At 44.5% G+C, this 23,694-nt stretch overlaps 1 protein-coding gene across 2 annotated transcripts in view; it reads right to left on the reverse strand.

Annotated features, from left to right (window-relative positions):
* Nucleotides 1–12,229: 12,229 nt before the first annotated feature.
* sema6bb (sema domain, transmembrane domain (TM), and cytoplasmic domain, (semaphorin) 6Bb) overlaps nt 12,230–23,694 on the reverse strand; it is a 70,151-nt gene continuing 58,686 nt past the window's right edge. For both annotated transcript variants that reach the window (XM_085927436.1, XM_085927435.1), the window contains one exon: nt 12,230–15,166. In XM_085927436.1, coding sequence (XP_085783562.1) covers nt 14,277–15,166 — 890 coding nt within the window. In that variant the 3' untranslated portion in view covers nt 12,230–14,276. The remainder of the gene's footprint in view (nt 15,167–23,694) is intronic.

Consider the following 23,694-nt stretch of genomic DNA (forward strand, 5'->3'; position numbering starts at 1 on the left):
CCAGTCAGCCAGCGAGCGTGCCCGCCCGCCGCGTGCGTGCCCGCCGTTGTCGCTACAGGCGCGCGCACGTATGCACACACGCGCGCACGCAGGCTGGCTGGCGCGTGCGTGAGAAAGTGTGGCAGTGTGTCAGTTCAAGCCAACGGCCACGCAGCGTGGGAACTACTACATGGCGCGTGTGAATACAGCATCTAAAAGAAAGGTTTCATGATGGAAAACAAACTTATCTTTCGCTCCTGTTTAAAAAAAAAAAAAAAGAAATTCCACGAGAAACCTCATGGTGGGAAATAAATTATTTATACTGACTGTACTTTGGTACTTTTTTCGTCCTTGAACTGGAGTCTTTTTTTTTTCCAACAGCAATGTCTGTACTTCTTGCTTAAGTGCAGAGTACGTTTGCCACCATTTAAACAATGCAACTTTATGTAACTTTATTGCCATAGCAGAACTAATAGAGGGCTACAAAATGAGGTTTGCAGCTGTTACTGTAAAAGTACACACATTGCAAAACTATATATATATCTATAGCTACAGTACAATAAGAAAAAGAAAAACCCCGAAACAGATATGGATGCCAACAGTATATAAAGTATGCATTAAAATTATAATTGTTACAATAAGTTTGGCTTGGATTCCGGATTCTAAAAGAATTGTTTACTATCAACTAAACTGCATCTTGTTGTGACGTGATGTGAATTTAGTTCACTGCTAGCATGTAACATCTCAATTTGTTGCTCACAAGTCAAAGCAAAAAAAAAAAAAAAAACTCATCAAAAATCAGGTCAGTTGCCTTTCAAGAGGTGCCTCCTGATTTCTTTTTGGATACATGCAACACTAGAGGAAGTTCATTATATCACCGGATTAACACACGTTAATCTCATTTGAGGGTATTACGTGAGTCAACAAGTTGCTTTCTTTCATTGGGTACATTGACAATGCGTGTGTGTGTGTGTGTGTGTGTGTGTGTGTGTGTGTGTGTGTGTGTGTGTGTGTGTGTGTGTGTGTGTGTGTGTGTGTGTGTGTGTGCGTGTATTTTTTCATCTCACATTTTCATGACTTAAAAGAACACATTTATCGCGATGAATTGTCCTGCGCAGATGTCGATAGGAGCAAAGGCCGCCGGCGCACAAAGCCCAAACATTAATAACGCTGACTGAATAATTGATTGGCCGACGTGGGTACCAAGACGAGCGTATCATGTAACGCGGGCGCAGTTATGAAATGAGGAGAGAGATTATGGTAAGTAGGTTAGTGGAGCAACACGGAGCTTTCACACACCCCTCCCGCTCGGGACGCTCATGCGCCCTCGCCGCGAGCGAGCCAGCGTTCGACTGGGCCTCAATCATTGGCTTCCCAGAACTCCACTTCCGCTTGTTGTTCCCCTCCGAGCACGTCGCCATTCGTTTACTTTCTGTAAAGCAGATAAAACCTTAGCAAATAAACGCCAAACGTTCCCCCTGTCTTGTTTGACAAGCAACAATGATGGGAAATGTGCCGTCTTGATTGTTTGTTACTCGTATTCTATTCTCCCACCGGCCGTGTAAACTTCCACTTCCTCCCGTTTAGGCGGGTTGTGTTTCCTTCCCTGATCCTGATCTGCCACGACGCTGGGATTATATTGTGTCCTTCGGCGTGTCTGCAAAGCAGCCAAGCATCCATCCGGCGTTCGCTGCCTGTAATGACACTCACCCGTTGACCTTGAGTCTTACGTAACCACGGCGATGCCCAAATTAGACCAGCGGTGGGCGGCGGGGTCGTTTTATCATTTAAAAGATACGCAGACCTAGCTTGTTATCTGGAGTGACTCAAATCACAATTCGAGCCATTGTATATATACAATGCGCTATAGTAAACAACCACATAAATAAGCGTCAGTTAGCTTGACGCTAACAGACAATCCAAAACCGCATAGATGGGCTAATAGCGTGTAAGCATAGTGCAAGCAACAGATATTTCAAGAGAGACTTACAGACATATATTCTTTATCCTCTTTAGCATATTGCTAGCAAGTCAAATAGACAAGTCTATCCTTATTTCTCTAAATAACCCAGCTTTGACTCGTGCCTTTTGGCTATTTTGCACAATTTGCATTGCTTTTGAGACAGCAGTTCTAAGAGTGTATGTTACAGTAGTTTTGAAACTCTTCTTTGTTTGTGTCTAAATTACTCTTACACTGCCTCGCTTTGTCCAAAGCAAGCACATGAGTTACTTTGGTGGTTTCGAAGGAACCGCCGTTTTATTTTTAATATCTGTAATTCTTTTCAAGTACAAAGTGACCAAATAAGAGCATGAAAAACAAAGTCAGTCAGAAAAAGGGCCCTTTGTCGCTTTCACTTTTGCGTATTTGATCATCCCCGGTGTGCTCGACGCACATTCGACCGGGCGAAACCGGCGTGTATGTAAATCCTGCAACGGCGAGCGGATTATTTTGGGAGCCAAGCGCCCGTAATCCTCTCTTCTCTCCTTCATCCCGCTGAAAGCTCTCTCCCCTTCTCCTCTTTCTGACGGCCTCTAAGCCCCCTCTCACTCTTTTGCTCGGCCCTCCCCGTATCCTGTAATCTGGTTTGGTTTCGAGCTTCACCTGCCGAAAGGTTCACGTCAATAGGTCAGTGTGTTAAAGCCGCCGGGCATTTCCTCCCTGTCGGTTGTCATCGCAGTCATGTACACACACATATAAACACAGCGAGAGCTGTAAAGATTGTTTTGAATGTCATTCTCCTCAATGATAATCCTGCCATGAATCACCGCCGGATGACTTGATGTGGTAGGGCGGTGTCGGTAAATCGCAAATGTTTACAGTGTTGCCATATTCGGCAAAACGTCTCCGCCGGGGAGTGAGCAGACGAACTATCAACACGACACAAAAATGGAACAATTGCATTACATCATGTTTTTGTCTTATGTTGTAAAAACAAAAATACAACAGTCCGCCACTAGGTGCCAGACCTTGTAGCCCTCGCTCCTGTTCATCTCCATCACAGAAGAAGAAATTAAAGATGTTTTCCTTTTGCCATTTTAGAGTTGTGAAATTAATTTTTGAATTTTTAATTGGACTTTTTGTAAAAATAACTTATTTGTATTAACGGACCAATACAGTGATTTATTTATTTATAATTTATAAATAGTACATCTGCTCAGACTTGGGCCTTTGCATATATGAAGCAACCTGTTGCTATGTCACAGAGACACGAGGACACTAACGGGGGGTTGCCAAGGTAAACCGCGTGAACCCATCTGCACCCCCCCCACCCCAACAACAAATGTGACACATCCTCCGAGCTAAAGCAACTAACTTGCCCTTCAGCTCCCTCGTAACCTCGCGTCCTCTCTCAACAGCTGCTGCTAGAGTCTCTAAATCAAAAGCGGAGCGACCACATGACGCCGTCTTGTTCATTTGCCATATTTAAAGGACGGGTGTCCAATTTAAATTGAGATTTACTGCCCTCCCACGTGGCTATCTGTCCCGCTTATCAAAACAGCTCCCTCGTCGGCGTTGTGACGAGGCACCCGATGCGAGGATAGAGGAATGAACATTAATCTACTCTGGGACTCAAAGAAGATTACGGCAGAGATTACGCTTGCGAGATAAACACACACATTACAAAAAAAAATATTAAGTAAGAGTGGATGTAGACATGTTGCCTGCTGTGACTCAAGTCCATCTCGGCAAGAAATGCTCCCCTCGATCCCATCTGCTGTTGTTGCCCTTCATTGTGAACCGAGCCAGCCCGTTTTCACGTCTCTGACGCGTCTCTTCGTTCCTTTGTACGCTTGAGAAAAGACGGGAGAAAGAAAACGGAGATTGCTCAGGTTATGACTGGACAGGAGATGGCATTAATAAAAGGAGTCTTGGAGAGTTACTGAGAGGTGAAGGACAAAAAAGAATGGAAAGAATAAGGAAAAAAAAAATCCGACAAGGACTGATAGAAAGCAAAGTGACAAGACAATGAGGAACACCTGGACGAGACTCCAGCGGCCGAGGTCGCCGATTGGTGGACACGAGAGGCCGGGCAGACAAAAACCGGCAGAAATGGGGAAAATAAAAAACAAACATGACTAATCCAAACAAAAACACAGATGGGACAAAAAGTTGAACTTTGAAGGGGCCTCAGAAATGAGTCAAAAACCTTTTTCGTGAGCCTGCAAATCTTATGTGGATGAAATCCTTCCAATATAATTTATGGGCCATCATGAGCAGTCATTAACAAGACATAAGTTACCAAAGTACATGAACAGGAAACTGTCTGGACGATCTGACCAACTTAAACAACTGCTTTGGCCTACTTGCACTTTGCCGCCGCAACTTGACTCATTGCTCCAGTCTCAACTAGTTTGCCGTCTCGACAAGAACGGAAATGTTGAGCTACGAAATCCACACTCAAAACCCTAACCGAGTCTTACAACCTTATTTTAAATCCCAAAACCCGTTTTCTAAGACAAGTCTCAAGTCTTTCCCCATAAAGACACCAGAGTTCTTATTTCACGTCGACACAAAATACACGGAAAGAGGCGCCGCGTGAAACCCAAGCGAGCCGATTGGCTGAGCGGGTGTCCCGACAATCCGAACGATGATACTGAAAGCGGATCTGTTCTTTGCAGCTTTTGCTTCCATGACAACAAGCGTGAGGGGGGGCCCCTGACCCCGTGCCGCGTCTGCTATGAATCATCGGGCCGGTCGGAGCGTAATGGTAACGCCCACAAATGTACAGGACACATATGTGCATCCAAACACGTGTCGAGACACAACATATTACGTTTTGAAAAATGTTGGCGAATACGGTTGATTTCAATACAGGGAATCATTTCATATCCACGTACATTGGATTTTTATTTTAGCTTCAGTCTAGGAATGGAATCAGTGTTTTGAGGAACTTTGACACGCTACAGCCTGTTTACTGCTGGGGATTCGGGGAAAGAAATGTAGGCTTGTTAAGGGGAAAGGCGCCCTTTCGAGCGGATGGCATGCGGAGACTAATGACCTGTCCTGGAGGCTGAGGCAGAACCGCACCTGAACTCCCTGCGTCAACATACACAACTTGGAGTGTACACACACAAGAAAAACAAATCCATATTGCCATTTATAGATATGATCAGGACAGCTGATGCGGTGTTTGTGCTAATGCTAATTTGAAAATGCTATGCTCATTTGAAACCATCACTGTAGTCTGAAATCCTAATCTTTGCTTTAAACTGTGCAGCTCACCAAATTATGGTGGGGTCGATGACAAATGTGTCTTTGAACGTCAACGTGAACAAACATAACCCGGCAGAGCTATGACCCTTGTGGCATTCCACTTTATTGTCCAACATCAATGTCAAGCCTCCACCATCCCGATGTAGCCTTTGATCACGGCAACCAGATTATATCTCAAATCGACGAAGGAAACAGAATTATTTTTTTTGATTCATTGCATGACGATTATTTGATTGACTCTTGTTCAACTCCACAGAGGGAGCGGCGACAGCTGTTTTCCGTTGTGCGCGTCTGGAGACAATGACTTCAAGTTGAAAGAATTCCAATCTGTAGTTAATCCCGGTTACTCTCCATAAATGCTGCGTCCTTCCTGCCTCACGCGGATGAAAAACGAACATTTCTGAAGCATTTCATCAAAAAATAGCATTTATCACCCACGTACGCATCTGATTTGTCAAATAAATTGGATTACAGACAGAATGTTGATGTGCTTTCATTATTTCTGCTTGCCCTCACACTTCCATTCTGACAGATGCCTCCGGGCAATATTTAATACAGCGACATTATAGGAAATGAGATCATTACTGCAACTCTTAATGTCCCCCTCCCCATCTGGTTTACCTGAAACAAACAAGATTTGTTCACATTGCACCAAAGTAGAGGAAGAAAAACAACTTCAGACCGCGGGACTACTTTGTGTCCCAGACAATAGCGCTATTATTATAATTTGATAAAGGCAATATTTACGCCGTCTTAACATTCTTGGCGAATTATATTTGCTGCTTTTTACGTCAACGCAGCGCCAATGAGAAAATTAAGTTGAGCAAAGTACAGAGTGTTTATACATCAGCAGACATCATGTAATACTTTGGAGACAGTACGTACTTGGAAGTGGCCCAGATTGGTAAAGAAGTGTCAGGAAGGGCTTTGTTGGGGTTGGTTTTTTTTGGATAAGGGGCACTGCGAAGATAAAAAAAAAAAGTTGACAATGATTGGTTAAATTCTTTCACAGTCGGTTTGCAATTTTTTTTTACCATATTTTGAATCAACAAAAACGCCACTCTACACGTATTGTCGAGAAGGCATCAAGTGTCAATGTATGAATTTTGACGTGCTAATTACTGCTGCATGTCTTCATTCTAGACGATAAAAATCCAAAGCAGTCGTGTTCAATTTTTTTTCGCAGAACTGGATACTCTTTAAATGCATTAATTCAGCCGCCGAGGAGAATGCTAATAGAAAGTAATGTGCATAATATTCACAAGCTAATGAAGATAAGTCGATTCACGAGCATGCTAACCGTGTTTCATAGTCTGGAAATTAATGTTCAGTACAGATGCTACAAAAGCTGCTCCAACAAAACAGCGTGTCCCCAAAAGTCACAAAACACTTTTATTTGATTAATCCTTCCAGCTCTAGTTGAAACTGTATAAAAATGTTGTTATGGAATCCAAACAATCAAATATTGTGACTTCATTTCTGTTTTCCCGCCCAAATGAAAACGTTTGCAAAAGTCCACACCCCCCTCCCTCCTCAAACTGTTGCGCCGGCATGACGCAAAAGAATACAAACAAGTCATTCCTGTCAAAGTGTGCTTCTTCCTCATCTTGTGACGGCAACTTGTGATCGGTTGCACAAGCTTCAGCCAAATGGATTATGGACGGCCATAAACAAAATATAGACAAATATATATAGACAAAATATTCAATTACTTTGAGCCGCAGCATTGTACACACATTAAGAAACACCGTCAACAACATTTGGTTCAATACTTGCGCTTACCTTCCCGTTACCTCGAAATATGTAAACATCTTTTATACTGGCGGTCAATTTGACCCCACTTGGGGAACGGCCCTCGCAATGCTCAAAGAACAAAGATCTTATCATCCCACTATTGAGGAGAGCAACACAAACACACAAACAAAAGCGCACACTGTCATGAGTACGCGCAGCTGCTCATCTATTGTCATGGCGACGCATCACGTCGTGTGATAAGATGCTCTCATGGTTAACGGTAAACATGGGCTCCATCTTTCCAGCTAGAGACTATTTAGACAAAAGTGATGTGATGCTGCTGTCAATCTCGAAATCTGTACAAAGGTCACAGTGATGAAAACCAATAAATAAATCAAAATAAATTTCTCTTCATCCTGGGAATTGTGCAATATATGAAAAATGGTTGCTAAAAATGCAATGTGTTTTTGATTGAGAAAAAAAATCCGCTTTTTAATTGCGACGCTTCATCGGCTGTGCGAGCCTTGGCCACTTGGGGGCAGTAGAAACGCAGAAAAACAGCTAGCAAGACGGTCACAAATGCTCAGTAAGCTACAGTAATATTTTTTTCATCTTCGTGGAAGATAAAGAATATAAGCCTTCAATTTGTGTTTTTTATTCTACATTTTTGTCTTTTACCAACAACACCAAATCGTTGACATACTTTGCTTCTTTGCATGGAAACGCCGCCTGCTAACTGAGTCATTTTGTTCCATTCCAGTGTTCTTTCACCTCTAAACAGACAGTGAGTGTGGGTCACTGTCTCAATTTCCCACCTCATCTTTAATGGGCCATCCGTGCGCTATCGGCCGGCGATCTCCAGCCGCTGCGCATTGGTCTAATCCGGCCCTCGTATGGTGTTACAGCACAGCGCTAGCGCTGGAGCTAATCAGCAAAGCCAGACCTGACACACTGACACACATTTACAAACCACAACACACACTTCCACCAGAAGCCATGTTTGTGTGTGACTTTTATGTGCTGCCGGGTTTCGGTACAAACGGGTGGCGCTCGACACCCCGGACTGGCACGGGCAACAAAATTCAACACAGGAAGGCCTCAGTGAAGATTTAAAGCCGAGGACCTGTCAAATGCGAGACGGACGTGCTAAGCAATATTTTATGCTGCTGCCGATAATGTAATTATACAGAACTAATTGAGAAAGAGTCTAATGTTCCGAGTGATTCATCGACGTTCTCAAAAGAGGCCTAGCCAATATTTGTAGTTAATTATGAAGCCGTTTCTCAGAACCGTACAAGTCGGTGGCCACTCTTACAATATAAGATGATTTTTTTTTTTTTAATAAATCAAACAACAGTTAAAAATACCAAATTAACTTGAAATAAATGTTAATATTCTCCTGTCAATAAAATTTCTAAGCCAACCAACCAATGGAGATCCGAGTTGCATTTACAAATCTATTTTGTGACACATCTCATAAATGTTTGTGACCGCAATGTCACTCGGGTCGTCGTACTTTCGTGCTCATGCATTAATAAAGAACTAAAAGGTCATCCACTGCAGTTTTTGTGGTGCAGAGGGCTTTCTTGTTGACATACAGGAACATCGTATAGCGCTTAATAGGAAAAGGAAACAGCGCAGCGCGGACGAGGCAGACGTGACTCAAAGTCTCGTCACGTCGCCTCAATTTACAGCACTTTTACATCCCGGCTAAACGCATCTGAAATATATTGAACTTTGAACCACGTTACCGTGGCAACAACTACATTTTCCCATTCGAGTGCTCCGGAGGACAATGGCGGCGAGGTAATGGCGTGCTCACACAATGCCGACAAACGCACCTTTGTGCGGGCATGGAACACAAAGGAAGAGGGCATTTAGTGGCGGGAATGAGATTGAGGAAAAAAAAAAGAAAAAAGTGGACAGTGAGGACAGGACAAAAGGCCTCGCTGATGAAATTGTGTTCTGCTCCACTGCCCCAATAAACTCTGACATCAACAACTGGAGGCCCAAAAAAATTCTGATTCAGTCTTCATAAGCTTTGCTGAAACTATGACGGAATATCAACCAGGATTCCCACCGACCAGTAAAATTATTCTAAAGCCAAAGTTTCAATCTTCGTGTTTAAATCTACAAATAAAACACTTTCCAGTGGCTGCTGGAGGTAACACATTCAAGAGCCTTTCCATATTTCACGAGTAAATCGCTGGCAGACGTCTTTGCGAATATAATGTTCCGCCGGATCGAGGCGGCGGCTCAGATGAGGATGCGGTGTCAGGTGCTTTGGTGGCGATGTTAGGTAAGACGCACCTTTCAGACCAAGCTGTCGACTTTATAAAAAAAAGAAAAAGAGCCACCCACATTGGAAACAGGAGTGGGGGTTCGCCTAAAAGGGGTTCCTCAAGGCCAGAACGGCAGGTACGGTTACAGAAGTGCGCAAGAACGTTAATGAGCAAACTGCTATTGCGAAGCTACTAAGGTGGAAGAAACATCCCAGTGAGGCAAATATAATAAAAGTTGCTGCGCGCACACCAGGTGTCCCGATACTCGAGTCCGTCTAATGTGCCCGTTATGTCACAGATTGCCGACGTGAAGCTGTACATCGTTATCATATGCCGATGAGGCCTAAATATCGACTTTAACACCCTGCTGATTATTCCAATTACACCTCTGCGGGCACAACAGGCGGCCTGCTGTAATAAGGCAACAAGCCTGAGACTCATGCGTGTGCCCAGATTTTCTTCCTCAGGTTTCAAGTCAGAACACAGGCAAAGAAATGTGCAATGATAATTTACAAACTACACTGATATTTCCAGCTTGAAAATAATGAAAAATGTCAATCATGCCGGCGGCCATGTTGATTTTGACCCTTGACTCTTCCGAGTCTATTAATGACTGCTGTTTGGTGCCACCTAGTGGTCGCTGCAAATTTAGTGGTGGATTTCAGCAGCTGCAGCAACTGGAACTTACATCAAGTTTTTAGTCTGGAAAAAAGTATGTGGATTAAAAAAAAAAGTTAATTTACCTAGTAAATCTAACAGTGACAACAAACAGGAGAAAATAAAACAAAAAGCTCTGCTGACATCTACTGTTTAACGCTGGTATTACATGTTTTTCATGACTTTTAAGGGAAGAGCTCTCTCTAGTGGATATAAATGGTCTTACAACTGCAACGGCGCTGAATGTAGAATGTGGCATAAAAAATATATATAAAAAAAGCTAGTTAAACAATATGTACAACGTTTAGTATTGATGACAAGAAAAAAGCTTCATGTCCGAGTGGTTTATTTAGAATAAGAAAAGTGACAAGTCTCCAGGTAGAGTGACAAGGGGGGGGGGGGGGGGGAGAGCTTGGGACAATGTGCGGAGTAGTGCACAAAGGTATGTCCTGTTGTTTGTTGCTGTAGTGTCATGTCGTGTTAAGATGCCATTTTAGAAAATGTCATGTAGAGCAGCCTATTGTATAGAGGTCAATATCATGTGACGTCATGTGACGTCACGTGGCTTCTTTGTTCTCGTGTAATTGAACGCAGTGTTGTGCATTTTTATTTTTCGATTGCAATGTAGTGTTGTGTGATGTTTTGAAGTAGAATGTAAATGGAATGTAGTGCAAATGTGTGTTGTGCAGTTGCCACATCGCGCATGCACGTGTGACTTGCGGACACGAGCACGCACGCACTTGAACGTACGGTACAAATTCACGCGCACGCGCCGACGCGCGCGCACACACAAACAGAGGCTGTGTGGACATGCAGCTACTGCACTTAAGTTACACAAAAAAAGAATCAAGATTATGTACACATGGTCGCTTGTCGTGTAATTGACAGCTGGCTTGGGCGGGTCACAGGAAGCTCCCCCCGTTGTTTTTAACCTCAGGTCTGTGTGACCCCCGTTGAACCCTAACGTGATAGTCTTCACCTTCATTGTCCCACCAAAGCATATTTCAACAGAAGAATCAAGAATTAAATTACACATTATTTCACAAAGCATAGAAAAACAAACAGGCCAAAAGGAAACAAGATCAGTGCTGATTAAAAACATCAAGTTTACATAATAATAAAAAATAATGCAGATTGTTCAATTCTTATTGTGCTCACATGTACACATTCTCTTAAGCCCTGATTCTTTCTCACACACGCACACACTGCTGAAAAAATATCATTGATGAATCGACTTGGACTCGATTTTCATAACACAAGTGTCGACGACAGAAAAAGGAAATCAAATTGTTCTTCTTGGAGCAACTTCTTGATTTTCATCTGTTTTTGGAAGTTTTTCCCCCCCCCCGACATGAACAACACACGCTGATCAATAGCAACAAGCAGGGTCAAGACCATAAATGGTTTTTTTTTTTTTTTTTTTATGTGGGCGCACAAACGCGGAACAAGTAAAGCAATTTAGCACATAACAAGCCTTGGACTGTGTTCTGTCGATTTGGGGGACACAAAAAGGTTTTCATGTGAACAAAAGTGCTTCGACACAATACAGGAGGTGGCAAGCGGGTGAGGATGAAAAGCAAAGCGGCGGCATGAAGAACGACGGCTTTCGTAAGGGATGACGCTTCACCTGAATTTCTTACTTCGCCAATAAAACTACACTGGTGCCTTGAGATACAAACGACCCGACTTATATTTTCTGTCAAACTCAAACAAAGAATGACATTGTGTATTTTAAACAAGCATACATAGCTCAGCCTTGGTAATTTCTGCTTAGCTCGATGCTAACGGGTATTGCTAAACACTATAGCAAAAGTAGCATTGATGTCATTGTGTTTATAACACTGAACAGACACAAATGGTGGTGCAACACATGTCGACAGATCATATGAAAAAATATTGAGTCTGTTTTGTTACTCTCATTTGAATGTCTGTGTGCAAGAGGCCCTTTTCCATGTGTATGTGTTTTATGCCCCTGATGAGCTTCTCGAACGATCACGCAGGTCGCTCTCGAGAGGGCCGACGTGACCGCAGTGATTGTCTCGGACTCGTCACGCCGCCGCCGCGTACTGGAGCTAATCAGGCATGTTTAAGCGGACACGGCTGACCGAGCACGCCTCGTTCACACTCGGCGCCGAGACACAGAGCGCCGCCACGCTAATGACCTGCTTCCAGCGCTAATGCTGCGACTTAAACACGCTCGCCCCGCATGACCTCCTCCTCATCTTTGTCTTCCTCCATTCTCGCTTTCATCTTTCTCAGACAGCACCGGCGGCTATTTGCTGCGCCACTCTCCAGACACCACGCTGCTCGAGGAAAATGGTCTTTAGAAGGAAGAACTTTGAAATGAAAAGAAAAGAGTTGATTTAAAAAAAAAAAAAAAGACATTACAGTACACGCTTATTACGACATTTCTAATCGTTTATCACTGGGTTTGTTGATAGCGGTCGAAAAGCATGACGGGATGTTTTGAAATTGACATCAGATGAACAGATCGATCTACAGAGAAGCAAGAAAGGATGCCAGTGAGACAAAACCCCAAACAAAACATGGGGAATTGCGGTGAGAGCCTCCAGACCCAAACGCCGTCTGTCTTGTGAATGCAGCTTTTGTTATTAGCGCACGCTGAGTGATGACACCGCAAGGAGTGACGCTTGGCGGTGTGACAAAGTCTCGACAGAGCGCTGAGTCATATCTGACTTCATCCACTAATCACAAGGTGCCATACTTAATAAACGACCAACCAATTAGAGGACAGAAAAAATGTTGATGTCATCAAGGATCAGACCCTATTTAAGGATTTTTAGGATGAATTTGTCTTTTTTGAGTTCACAAAACCAATCATATATTCCAGTAAAGGCACGCTTCAAACCCCCACCACTAGATGGCGGCAGCAAATTTCACAACGTTGGGTCACAATCGAGTCACAATGGTTTCGGAAATGTGGGCGCAGCACAAACTTATATCTAATTCCTTTCAAAGGGAAATAATGATTTAAAAGAAGTGTTTCGAGATACAAACGTGAGCCAATTGCTCATATCTCAAGGCACCCTCGTAGCTTATGATTGATTCTGAAGTCTCTGGGCGGATGAGATTGACATGGCCACACAGACTGAAATATGAGTGGAACATCCATTTACACATACTGGAAGTCGTGTAGCCGAGAGAAAGGCGATGGAATCCCTTGAAGCAATTCTATGGAACAGATATTAGATTGCAAAAGTGCTTGTGATATTGTTTAAGCCACCACCGACCGGGCCGGGCTGGACCGGGCCCTGTCTTATCTCCCAAGATGGATGGATGGGCGGGCTCGCCCTTCCTCATTGCTATTCCGTGAGGCGAGCTGTCTGACTCTTAGCGGCTATTTGTTAGCGCACAAAGAGGCTCAGTGTTGGCAACGAGCGGACTGAATGGAGCTCCCGAGCTGACCGGGTGAGACGGCACCGGACGGCCGCGGCTCACGTTCGCCAAGCTTGAGGTCAGGTCAGATGAGACCCGATAGGGAGGAGGGGGAGGGGGACGCGATGGAAAGGGGGCTTTGTTCATTTTCCCAAAAAGCCCTTTACTGAGAAAACAGATTGGAAAAATCATCCTCTGGTTTTCCTCGTGTTGATTATTGCTCTCCTTCACGCATGTTAAGCTTTTAAACGGGCACGACGAGCTCCGCAAGTTCACTCGGATGGCTCGTAACAAGGACGCGCAATTTTTACTTCTTCCTCGGGATGGGCATAATCAAAAACGATTATACCCCGAATTGATTGTTAAGCATTCAGCGGGGTGGAAACGATGATTGATTAATGGTGTGTTGAAATAAATAAGCCTCCGTTGATTAGTCGACGCTAATTTCCTGTCCAAATAACACTGCGAGTTGAGCACCCACACTTTGGCACGATAACTCCTCCCACATCATGTCCGATGTAATCATCGACCTTGTTCGGGGGAGTGCTAAAGTTGACGCCCAATCGGTTTAATCACAAATACACGCGGACCTCCGTCTGGCACGGCGACAATAGCCACAGAGTGGGCGGGGCAAGAAAAGCACAAAGTAAAATATACACGGTGGTGAAGGGGAGGCATCCCAATTGTGCCTCGACAAATTGTCCATCATTGTCCCCACGCTGTCATTTCGCCCCCGATGCTCCGCCTCCTTAAGCAGCCCATAACCGCGTCCTGCGCTCCGCGGGTCGTACCACTAGCAGAGCGAGAGGGGTGCGCCCAAAGAGGAGCGGCCGCGTTTGAGTACAAGTGTCCCTTTTGCTTCTCGTCTCTCCCTCCAATCGGCTGAATGACGTCAGAACGTTGAATGACGGCGAGAGAAGACAAAAAGGGAAAGTAAAAGGTGGAGGGGGGTGGGGGCGGATTGGTTTCTTCCAGTTGCAGGTGTGGGGTCGCTCAGAGAGATTTCAGTGACCTCACTGGACACTCGGGGTTCTCTCGCTCTTTACGAGAAGGTGGCTGTAGTCGGCCAGTTGTCCGAGTCCACCTCGAAGCCCGTGCATCTCCGGCCTGATGAGGCGCTGGGGGTGGTACGGCACGCCGTTATTGCCGTTGTAGTTGAGCGCCTCGTGGCTCCAGCGAGGCTCCCCGTAGTCCGCGTGGGGCGTGGGTGCCGAGACCACCCGCCGCCGGTCCGGAGACTCCTGCGGCGTGCTCGGGTAGATGTAGTCCCCCGCCGAGCTCCTCGGGGCGCCCGCCGGACGGCCGCCGCCATTCCCGCCCCGCTGGGCCGAGAGGATCAGGTAGCGCTGGCGCTCGGCGTGCGGCGGCAACAGAACCTCGCCCGGCTCGTCGATCCGGACCATTCCTCCGCCGCCTCCGCCTCCCTGCAGGAACTTGGAGCTCAGGTAGATGACCGAGTTGTTGGGGCAAGGAGGCCCGACGGCCGTGAGGAAGGTTTGGCTCTGGTCCCAGTCGGGGTCGGGCAGTCGCATGACTCGTTTCTGCTGCAGCGGCGTCTGTTCAGGCGTGGGCAGCAGGCCGGGGTCCAAGTCCCCTTTGGGCCATCCGTTGGCTGTGACAAACGGGTTGTCCACCTGAGAGTTGCGCCGATCGCCTCCGCCGGTCCTGGTCACGCTCATCACCGAGCCGCTGCGGGCCGGCCCGAGTATGTTCTGCTCCTTTTCGTTCTTGCGCCGGGCCCCTTTGGCGCCGCGGCCGTGCCGGTGTCGGTGACTCATGATCCAACAGACGGCCAGGCCGGAGAAGACGGCGCCGGTGGCGAAGGCCGAGACGGCCGACACCACCAGCAGGTTGACGGACACCAGGCCGTCCGGCTCCTTGATGAACGTCTCTTGAAGTAATCCTGGGGAGAAAAATGCACACAAAAGCTTTTTGGTCAACAGGCACACCGTAGAAAGTCTTTGGTGTGTGTGTGGAGGGCGGATGCTGGTTAATGACTTTCATTACATAAAGTGGAGAGTGATTTTAATAGCTCTAATAAAGCGTCTTCTTAATTGAAAGTGGTTCTTTACACCAGCATGTCTCACAACAGTCGCTTTACGGGCAAGAAACAATTGCGCCATTCATTAGGACATTACGGCATTTTTTTAGTGTCCAAAGAGGTGAAGACCAAGTGAAACCGCAATCCCGCTTATCATATTTATTTATATCATTTAGGCATATTCTATTTGACAGCCGAGTCGATAACGACTGATGAGAGTTCCCGCCCTCGGCTACAAAGTGGCAAGTGTTTATTGACTGCAACTTGAATGAATCAACCCGCCCGGTTGGTCAATCAATGTCCTTTTTTTTGTTTTAATTAAGTCCTTCATCAGAAAATGTGATCGCCGCGTCAGCGTGACGTACTCGCGCCGCTCACCTAACTCTACAAAAAGGGAAATTTTGCAGGGGATGGAGGAGAGGAAAAAAAGAAAATCAAAAATAATTCCATTAGCTCCCGCCGCTTTGATCAACGCCATGACGACGGTAATAGCTTGTAACATCCACCCGAAAAACAAAACTTGAACTTGCGTACAATTTCAAATCAAGGTCCCTGCTGCACAATCAGTTTTTTTTTAAATAAAACATTACGTGAGAGTCGTGCTCGATTTTATTCCTCCGCGCTCGCCCTCCGATCGAGCCACAAGAGTGGCAAATTAATGAAAAGGTCCACAAGCATCGTGCGGCTTGTTTAACACTGCGACTGATGAGGCCAGACGAGCGCTTGGCAATTTGATAACCCGGAGGAGAGATGAGCCACAATCAATAAATTGGTTAGTAGAATTGAACTGATTACCCACTTCATTGATTTTTTTTTGGTTTTTTTTTTGGGTGGACCACTTTTACACATCCTGTTGAAATGTGCTCATTAGTCTCACAGATTTAAATAAAATGAATTCCTAGCAAGACATTGATACAAATAAAAAGTAAAACAATTAAAATATATCCACAAAATTTCCAGTGATCACACAAAAAAAATCTCACATTCAACAACTCTTTGTTGAGGCAAGATGAGCTGGAACAAAGTGAACTTTATCGCAAGGCAGCACTGTATTAAAAAAAAAAAAAAAAAAGTGCTTGTTTTTGTTTGTCTCCGGATTTCTGCCAACGCGCTCCTCTTCATACAAACCTGTTTTCCGCCAACGAAATGAATAGAGCGCATCGTTCCCAAGATAAACTCATTCAAAGCGGTGGAAAGTGAGCGCGTGTCGCAAATAATCTGCTTTTTGTAAAGAATCGGCCCAAATTAACAGCGGATGCATTCATGACGGTGAAAATCAAGTCCCAGCGGGATGTCGGGGGGGGCATCAAAGACCACCGGAAACCACTTTCCCGTCGATCGAAATGCCTCCGGAGCGAGCATATGAAAGTCGCTGCCGGTTTTGAAAATAGGTGAAAAATTGCTATTCTGCCCCCCTGTTCAAACAGCATATCGTGCACTTTTTTGACATCTTAATACTCTCTGCCAACTCCGCAGAGTCACCAATGAAAAGATGCTTTATGGATTTTTAACGATTACTGTCATAAGTGTCCGCAAGCATCCTTCTTCTTGCTCGGTTTGATTACGGCAGAGCAAACACGCTCGACGAGGCCATCAAAACAACTCGTTACTTTGCTTTAAAGTGGCAAAAGTGACTTTTTAATTGCTTGTATGCACATATTTGGCTCTCCAGAGTGTCTGCCTACACATCAAGTGTGAAATTACAAAAACCAAGTGGATTTTTTATTTTTATTTTTTTGCAAGCTGCCTTTCGTCGGAAAATGTGCCGTCAGCAAGCCGGCCGGGTTTTGTGTTGTCTAATAAGACGTACATACGTCTCTCATTAAACAACTTTCATGTTCTAGCCGAATGCAATGCAGAGGTGAAGCGCTGTTGGATGTACCGATTAGCTTAGTGTTAGCTTCCGATGACTGACAAACGTCATTACGCCATGTCTAATTTCAACAGTATATTAAGTCGGGTGAAAAGTGTGCAGTAATTCTTGATCTTGCTATAGGGAGAAGTTTGTCAGACATTTATGAACAAATGACCAAAACTAAAATTGAACCAAGATGAAATATCTCAAATGGAGGCAAAATAGGATTGTTCTGTTTGACAAGGTCTTTTTTTTCTTACCAGGCATTTTTTTAACCTAATTTGATTTGCTTTAGGAAAAATCTTGATTGGTTACTGTCATATATTATTGAGTACAATTAACTAAAAATAAGAAATGGCTCTCACTGCTTTCTTTTCAAGTCCAACATTTCCCAACTGCAAAAGTAATAGCTCTCCCTAATGCCGTTGTTTTTTTTTTTTTTTTAACGAGTGTGAATCCGCTGAGTGATGGCGCTGCTATTAAGTGTGATAAAGAGGAAAGGGGCGCGGAAAACATTTTTTGGCTTGCTTCTGGGCAATCAAACAATTACAGCCTGAGCGTTGCCTTGTATCATAAATTATACAGTTGTAGTGGCCAAGTTAATTCCCTGTGTCCTGTCTGCTTATCAGCCGCCTTTTTGAAATATTCATGTCGGGATCACAGGTGGCTGCATTCGGTCCACGTAGTGAATCTTCCACAGGCGCACTCGATGAATTTTTCAGCTGCCGAGGTGGCCGCGTTTCTCGGCTGTGTATTAATAATAGGGATGAAAAATCATGAAGTGACTCAATACAATGATATTTTTGCCAAAGGCAGCCTAGCGCAATTGTGCCGTTATGGACGTACATTATTCTAGCTCAAAATTATATATAAAAAAAAAAAAAAAAATCTCCATCCCTAACAGGATATTCGGTAAGAATAGGAGGGATTTTTCAACGAGATGGGTTAAGGATATGTTGCTGATTGGCTTTCATTCCCACGAGCTAGCATCCCGCCACATGCTAATGTGTCGGGCCGAGACGTACGTGCCCGACAGAGTTAAGCGAGACCGCTTGCGTGCCCTCGCTAGCCCCTGAAAAACGAGGCCTAGTAACGATGCGGTGGTATTGACTTGCAGAAGTTAACTCGTTGGCTGCCATCGACGAGAATGGACGTCAAACATTTTCTATAGGGCTCACATTTTTGGGAGGCACCCAAGCCTCAAGAAAAGCACCGTATACATCAAATAATCTCAGGCCAGGTAATTAAAGTGCTGAAAAAAGAAAACTAAAGCACAAATGCGGGAATTCTCCTTACTTGGGCTGAAAGTTGGTTTTTAGTTGAGGCTCGTAAAGTGTGTTTACCCTCAGGATGGCTGTTAAATCTTTACGGCTCCTCCCCGACAGCCTTTTCAAGCGAGGAGGAGATCCGGATCACTCCGGGAGCTCGCCGAGATGCAAGGGAAAATTAAAACACAACCTGCACGGAACCAGTCAAACATGCCAGTTTTTTTTTGCTGACCGACCGCCACGACTGAACTCTTCAAACATTTATGCACGCTTACGATTAAAAATCTACAAGAATCACCAGCAATAAAAAAAATAAAATGCTGAGCAATTCCAAAATGGATCTCGTGAAAAATTCTAAAAGTCTAAATTTGCATTGGAGAAAAGCTGCGTGTTAAAATGATCAGCGGGGTTGTTGGGAGTACTGAGTCAGACCCCCCCTTTCCTGTCCCCATGTAATCAGACGCTTTGTTTGGCTCCCCATGAACGGTTTTATTCTTCCCAGTCAAGAATTCTCCCAATTTGTACGTTACGGATCCAATTATGATTGGAGACTTGGTTTCGCCCCAATCCCTGCTGGTCAACCTGGAGCGAAAAGCTGATTAAGAAGTGCTTCGTCCAAGCCAAACAAAGAAAAGCCAAAGAAAGAAGTCTGTGGCTAAGATAATCACAGGATTTGCTTTAGTTTGGATTTACAGACTTACATCCACTTTTTGCCCAACATTTTTAGATGACCAGAGACTCTCCACGCCTAAAGTTTAAGTTTCTCTTGTTTGGTGGTCTTGACCGTCTTAAGCGAGGCGCAATCATCTCTAAGCACAACTCTAAACGATTTCAATTAGTACTTTTTATGTATTCGTCCACTAGGTGGTGCTACAATCCCCTCTCACCATTTACTGCTGTCAGCTGATCTCATCTAATCCTGTCCATAGTCACACAAATATGTGATTTTCTTCCGGCCATGCAGCTGTTGCATTGTCATGCTCATATTTCTACGAAAAAAATCAGTCCCGAGTTCTACTGCTGATGGAAAGATTTTGATTTAACCAATTTTGTCAGTCGAAACATGACCATCACTGCAGTAATTAAAAGCGCGAGGCGCTCTCAGAAAATCACTTGGAGTCAAACCCAGGTGGGCGATGTTTCATATTTTCATTGAAGGGAAAACGTGAAACAGTCATTCTTTTCGGAATGACTAAACAGGCGATAAACTCAATAGCAGGTCAGCTCCTCGCAAACAATCCGCCCAGAGGGTTCATCTCTCACTCCCCAAAATCAATCTGCTTAATCTATCTAACAGGCCGCGTCCGTATATCACGTCATGATCACGAAGTAAGCCCACCAGACGATTTTTATGTTCGAGCATTCCAGTATTAGTTTGATTCCTGGCAGAGTCAAAGTGAATGATTAAAATGTCAGCATAGGAGGCCGTCTGAGAGACCACCCTGGCCTCCTGCTTGTTCAGCGGCAGCTGTGGTGTTAATTCACTTTCTCATATTGTTCATTTTGTAAACATCTACTGTTTCAAGATTCCCCCCACGACCAACGGCGAGACGAGAGCGAGTGGATCGATGTGGAAGTGTGCAAGATGGGGGTAAGTCAAAGTCAGAGAAGTGTGAAATATAAAAGATCAGGATTTTGGGATTTGAGATGCAGGCAAAGTGTACAAAGAAAAGGCTTATGGATGTGTCCTTGAAAAGCTTCATGTCGGCATGTTGCTAGGCAGATTTCATCTGGTTCAAGAATATTTAAAAAGGTATATATTCTTTATCCTGTGCGAAGAACAACGAGCCAATTGCCTTTTTTTCTTCTTTTGGAATTGCTCGGTAGTTCCTGTCCCGCACGAAGGGTGGAAATTTATTTTATTTTACATAACGAATCCAAACATATTACATGTTATAAAGTCCCAGCCATGAAAAAAAAAAAAAATGAACGTACTGTTGCGCTAGGAAGGCAACACATTGATCATTAACCAGTCTGCTTCTCGCAGCCGCAAATGTCGCCTTTCCAGAACCCTGACACGGGCCCGCCTCCAAAACCGCAGCCATTAGAGTGGAACTGGCCCAGACCGCCGCCGTAAATTTGACGACAAATTCCCTTTCCTGCACACAAAAGCCGCACGCAACTTTCGGCCGACTGCCAAGAAAAACAGTCAGCTGTGTACCTTAACCACGCGCCGCAAACAAAGGAATGTTTCGTCAACCGCGACGGCGGACCTCAATTACCGAGTGATTGCCTCTCGCTGCTGCTGGAGTCAAAATAGCGCCGTGTTCGTTCAGGAAATATTTTCGCGACCCTTTAATTGCTTCCTTCTGCAGCCGTGACGGCGGAAAGGGTAAAATTCACCTTTTTGCAGATTTTGAAAAACTTACATAGTTGCTGTTTTGTGCTCAGGCAAAAGCAACAGAAATGCTTTGACACCCTTTAGTGGCAGCTATTTGCTTTTAAAAGCATTTTGGAGATCACTTAATTACAGGGGCACTAAATTTGACTGATTAAAAAAATATAGACATCCACGAGCGGGTTGAAACTAGAAGTCATGAAGTGGAAATTTTTTTATTTTTTATTTTTAAATCAGGTCCAGACGACGGTCAGGCGGTGACAACCTGCCGTAACTGAAAGTGACATCTTGTTCCACGCCTGAATCCATTTGGAGTCATTACCATGTTTGCGTTGGCGGTTTTCTATTACAAAAACATGCTCAGAAAAACACGCTGAGATAAAAATCAGACGGAAAGTCACTTGGTAGAATTCAAGTCCATTTTGCCAGAGTTTGACTGTCCACCTTATTCTCAGTCAGCAGTGGCGGAGCTACGAGGTGGCCCTTGACTCCCCCCCCCCTCCAATTTAATGACGATCTCACACATTATGCTGGCATCATCTCTTTTTCCTTCAACATTACGGAGCTCTTACGCCGCTTTGATCAAAAGAATTCAGCAGCATAGAAATATCTAAAAAGCATGCCTGTGTGTGAATGCAATTTTATTTTAATAAACACGGAGAAAAGGTAATAAACGCAGCTCCACCCTGCCTGAAATGAAATTGGCCCTTTGACTTTTTTGAGCAAAATGAGGCGAACGCCATGTTGGATTACTTGACATTTCTGTCAGATGGGGAAGAAAGGGGGAGCAGTAGATGAGATGACGGCGTATGAAAAGGGAAAATGAAGGCAATATAAGGCTTGGACGGACGAGCTACCCGCATCGGGAGGGTACGCATCTCGGCTTCCTGTTTGATCCCCCCCCCCTCCAGTTCACCCTCATGACTCTTCGCCTGTGATGTTCCGAAGCCTTTCCGCCCTTAACATCCTCAAAGTTGGCCCTCTTCTTGTGATCTCTCGGCCCTTTACTCATTGCTTTCTCTCTTTACTTGGTGATGTGATTTAGCAACCCCCCCCCCTACCCGCCCTACCCTTTCCTACTCCTCATGCTCTTCCCCGAGAGGAATCACCCCTTGATATCAATTTAAGTGACATAGGCCAGGGGACGAGATGAAAATCGATTCTCCCTGCAGCCGATGCTTCTTCTATGTGACTGGGGAAGGGAGAGGGAGGGGGGGGGGGGGACTTTGGTTTCTCTAAAGCAAGGTCATATCCATCTCCCTTTGAGCTCTCATGACAAGGCAGAGCCCAAATCAGTCTAGCACTGACTGGACTGAAGAGGCATTAAAGAAGGAGCAGTGCGGCAATAAAGCATTGCGCTAAATGACTTTGCTCCTCCAAAGCAAAGTTTCCCTCTTGTGAAGAAAGATACTTTACGCGACTTAAGCTAGAGCTACATTGCAGGTGGGAATATCCAATGACAATTTTAATCCAACTAGTTGGTGCAATATTTACATTTCAAGAGACACATTTGATTACATTTGCTGTTATTTGTAATTCAAACAAATGGAAAATGATACCGGGCCAACAAGCACGGCGCTCGCTGAGTCGTCGGAGGGTTACGACAGAAGCAGAGCGATGTGATGAGCGCAAATGTGTCACTCCTGATTTACATTTGCGGCATCTCGGCGGACTTTAAAATGTCAACGTCAATTTGAAGAACAGCCAGTGAGTTTCCCTTTCAACCCGAGGATGACATTTTGTTCATTTCCTTTCATCATTTTCGAATTTATCTCAATAAGCACACGCTAGGAAAACTTTGGCTTACTTTTGCACTCTCAACCGAGTTCCTTAGCAAATGAGTGCACTTAAATGAATTCACTTTGGACTAAAAGCCAGGACAAGATCAGAGTTTTCTACAGCTTTAAAATTATCTCATGCGTGCAAAAATGAAATACGGAAGCACATTAATAATGAATAGCTTTTAATAAGCCTGCTGGACTTATTAAAATTTAATCAGGAACTAGGGGGGAAAAAAACGAATCGTGACAGCCATGATTGGCAGTTTGAATTTCTATCATGTTAGCAGCACATAATACTTGCTAGGTTGCAATTGACTGTAGCTCCAGATAAGACTGCTACGTCAAATTTTATTTTAGGATATTTTATTCATCCACTTGCTGAAACATAATGTCCCTCCCAAAACTAATATAAGACTCGTGACAACCCAAAGTTCGGGATCATTTTAGACATTAAAACAAGTTGACAGGCTAACCTGAGTTAACAGCTAGCTAGCTAGATACAGCGTCAGCTAGCTAGCTAGCTACACTCTCTAAATTGAAAAAAAACCTCAAGTAGCCACATATGGTTCCAAACGATTAGCGTTAATCCACGGTAAGCATTGAACATCTCTTCGGGCTCCCTTTGCCTTTTCCCACTGAGATTTTTCCAGCAATGTGAAGTCAGAGCGTCACATCAAACAAGGGTGCTGATCTCCAACAGGATTTGCGCGGTGATTATCCAATATTTATCTTTTCTTTTCACAAGGAGCACACGCCACATGAACTTGGGCAACTTTCAGAAGCAAAGGATTAATTTGCACACACTGGAATTAGTGCCAAGATGAAAGAGAGGAAAGTCAGGTCTGCGTGTGTGTCAGGGGAGCATCCAAAACCTCATCTGGAGTAGCTGGATTAATATATAATATGAAGCTCACCTACATCTATTTCCATAAGCCAGAGGAAAACGTGAACATGAAGGGGGAAATCAGCTGGAGGACAAGATAATTAGCCACAAGTTGATGGAAGAAATGCAAAAGCGCACGTACATTTAAGGACAGCGTAAACAAAGTCAGCTGAAAACACACACACACGTGCGCGCAGCGGGAGCGCGCTAGCCAACTGCCACACCAAATGAGAGCATCAGAATTTCTTTGTGTTGGATGGCGGCG

Source organism: Syngnathus leptorhynchus, chromosome 13, assembly GCF_054491065.1.
Source record: "Syngnathus leptorhynchus isolate UIUO chromosome 13, UIUO_Slep, whole genome shotgun sequence".
Taxonomy (NCBI): Eukaryota; Metazoa; Chordata; class Actinopteri; order Syngnathiformes; family Syngnathidae; genus Syngnathus; species Syngnathus leptorhynchus.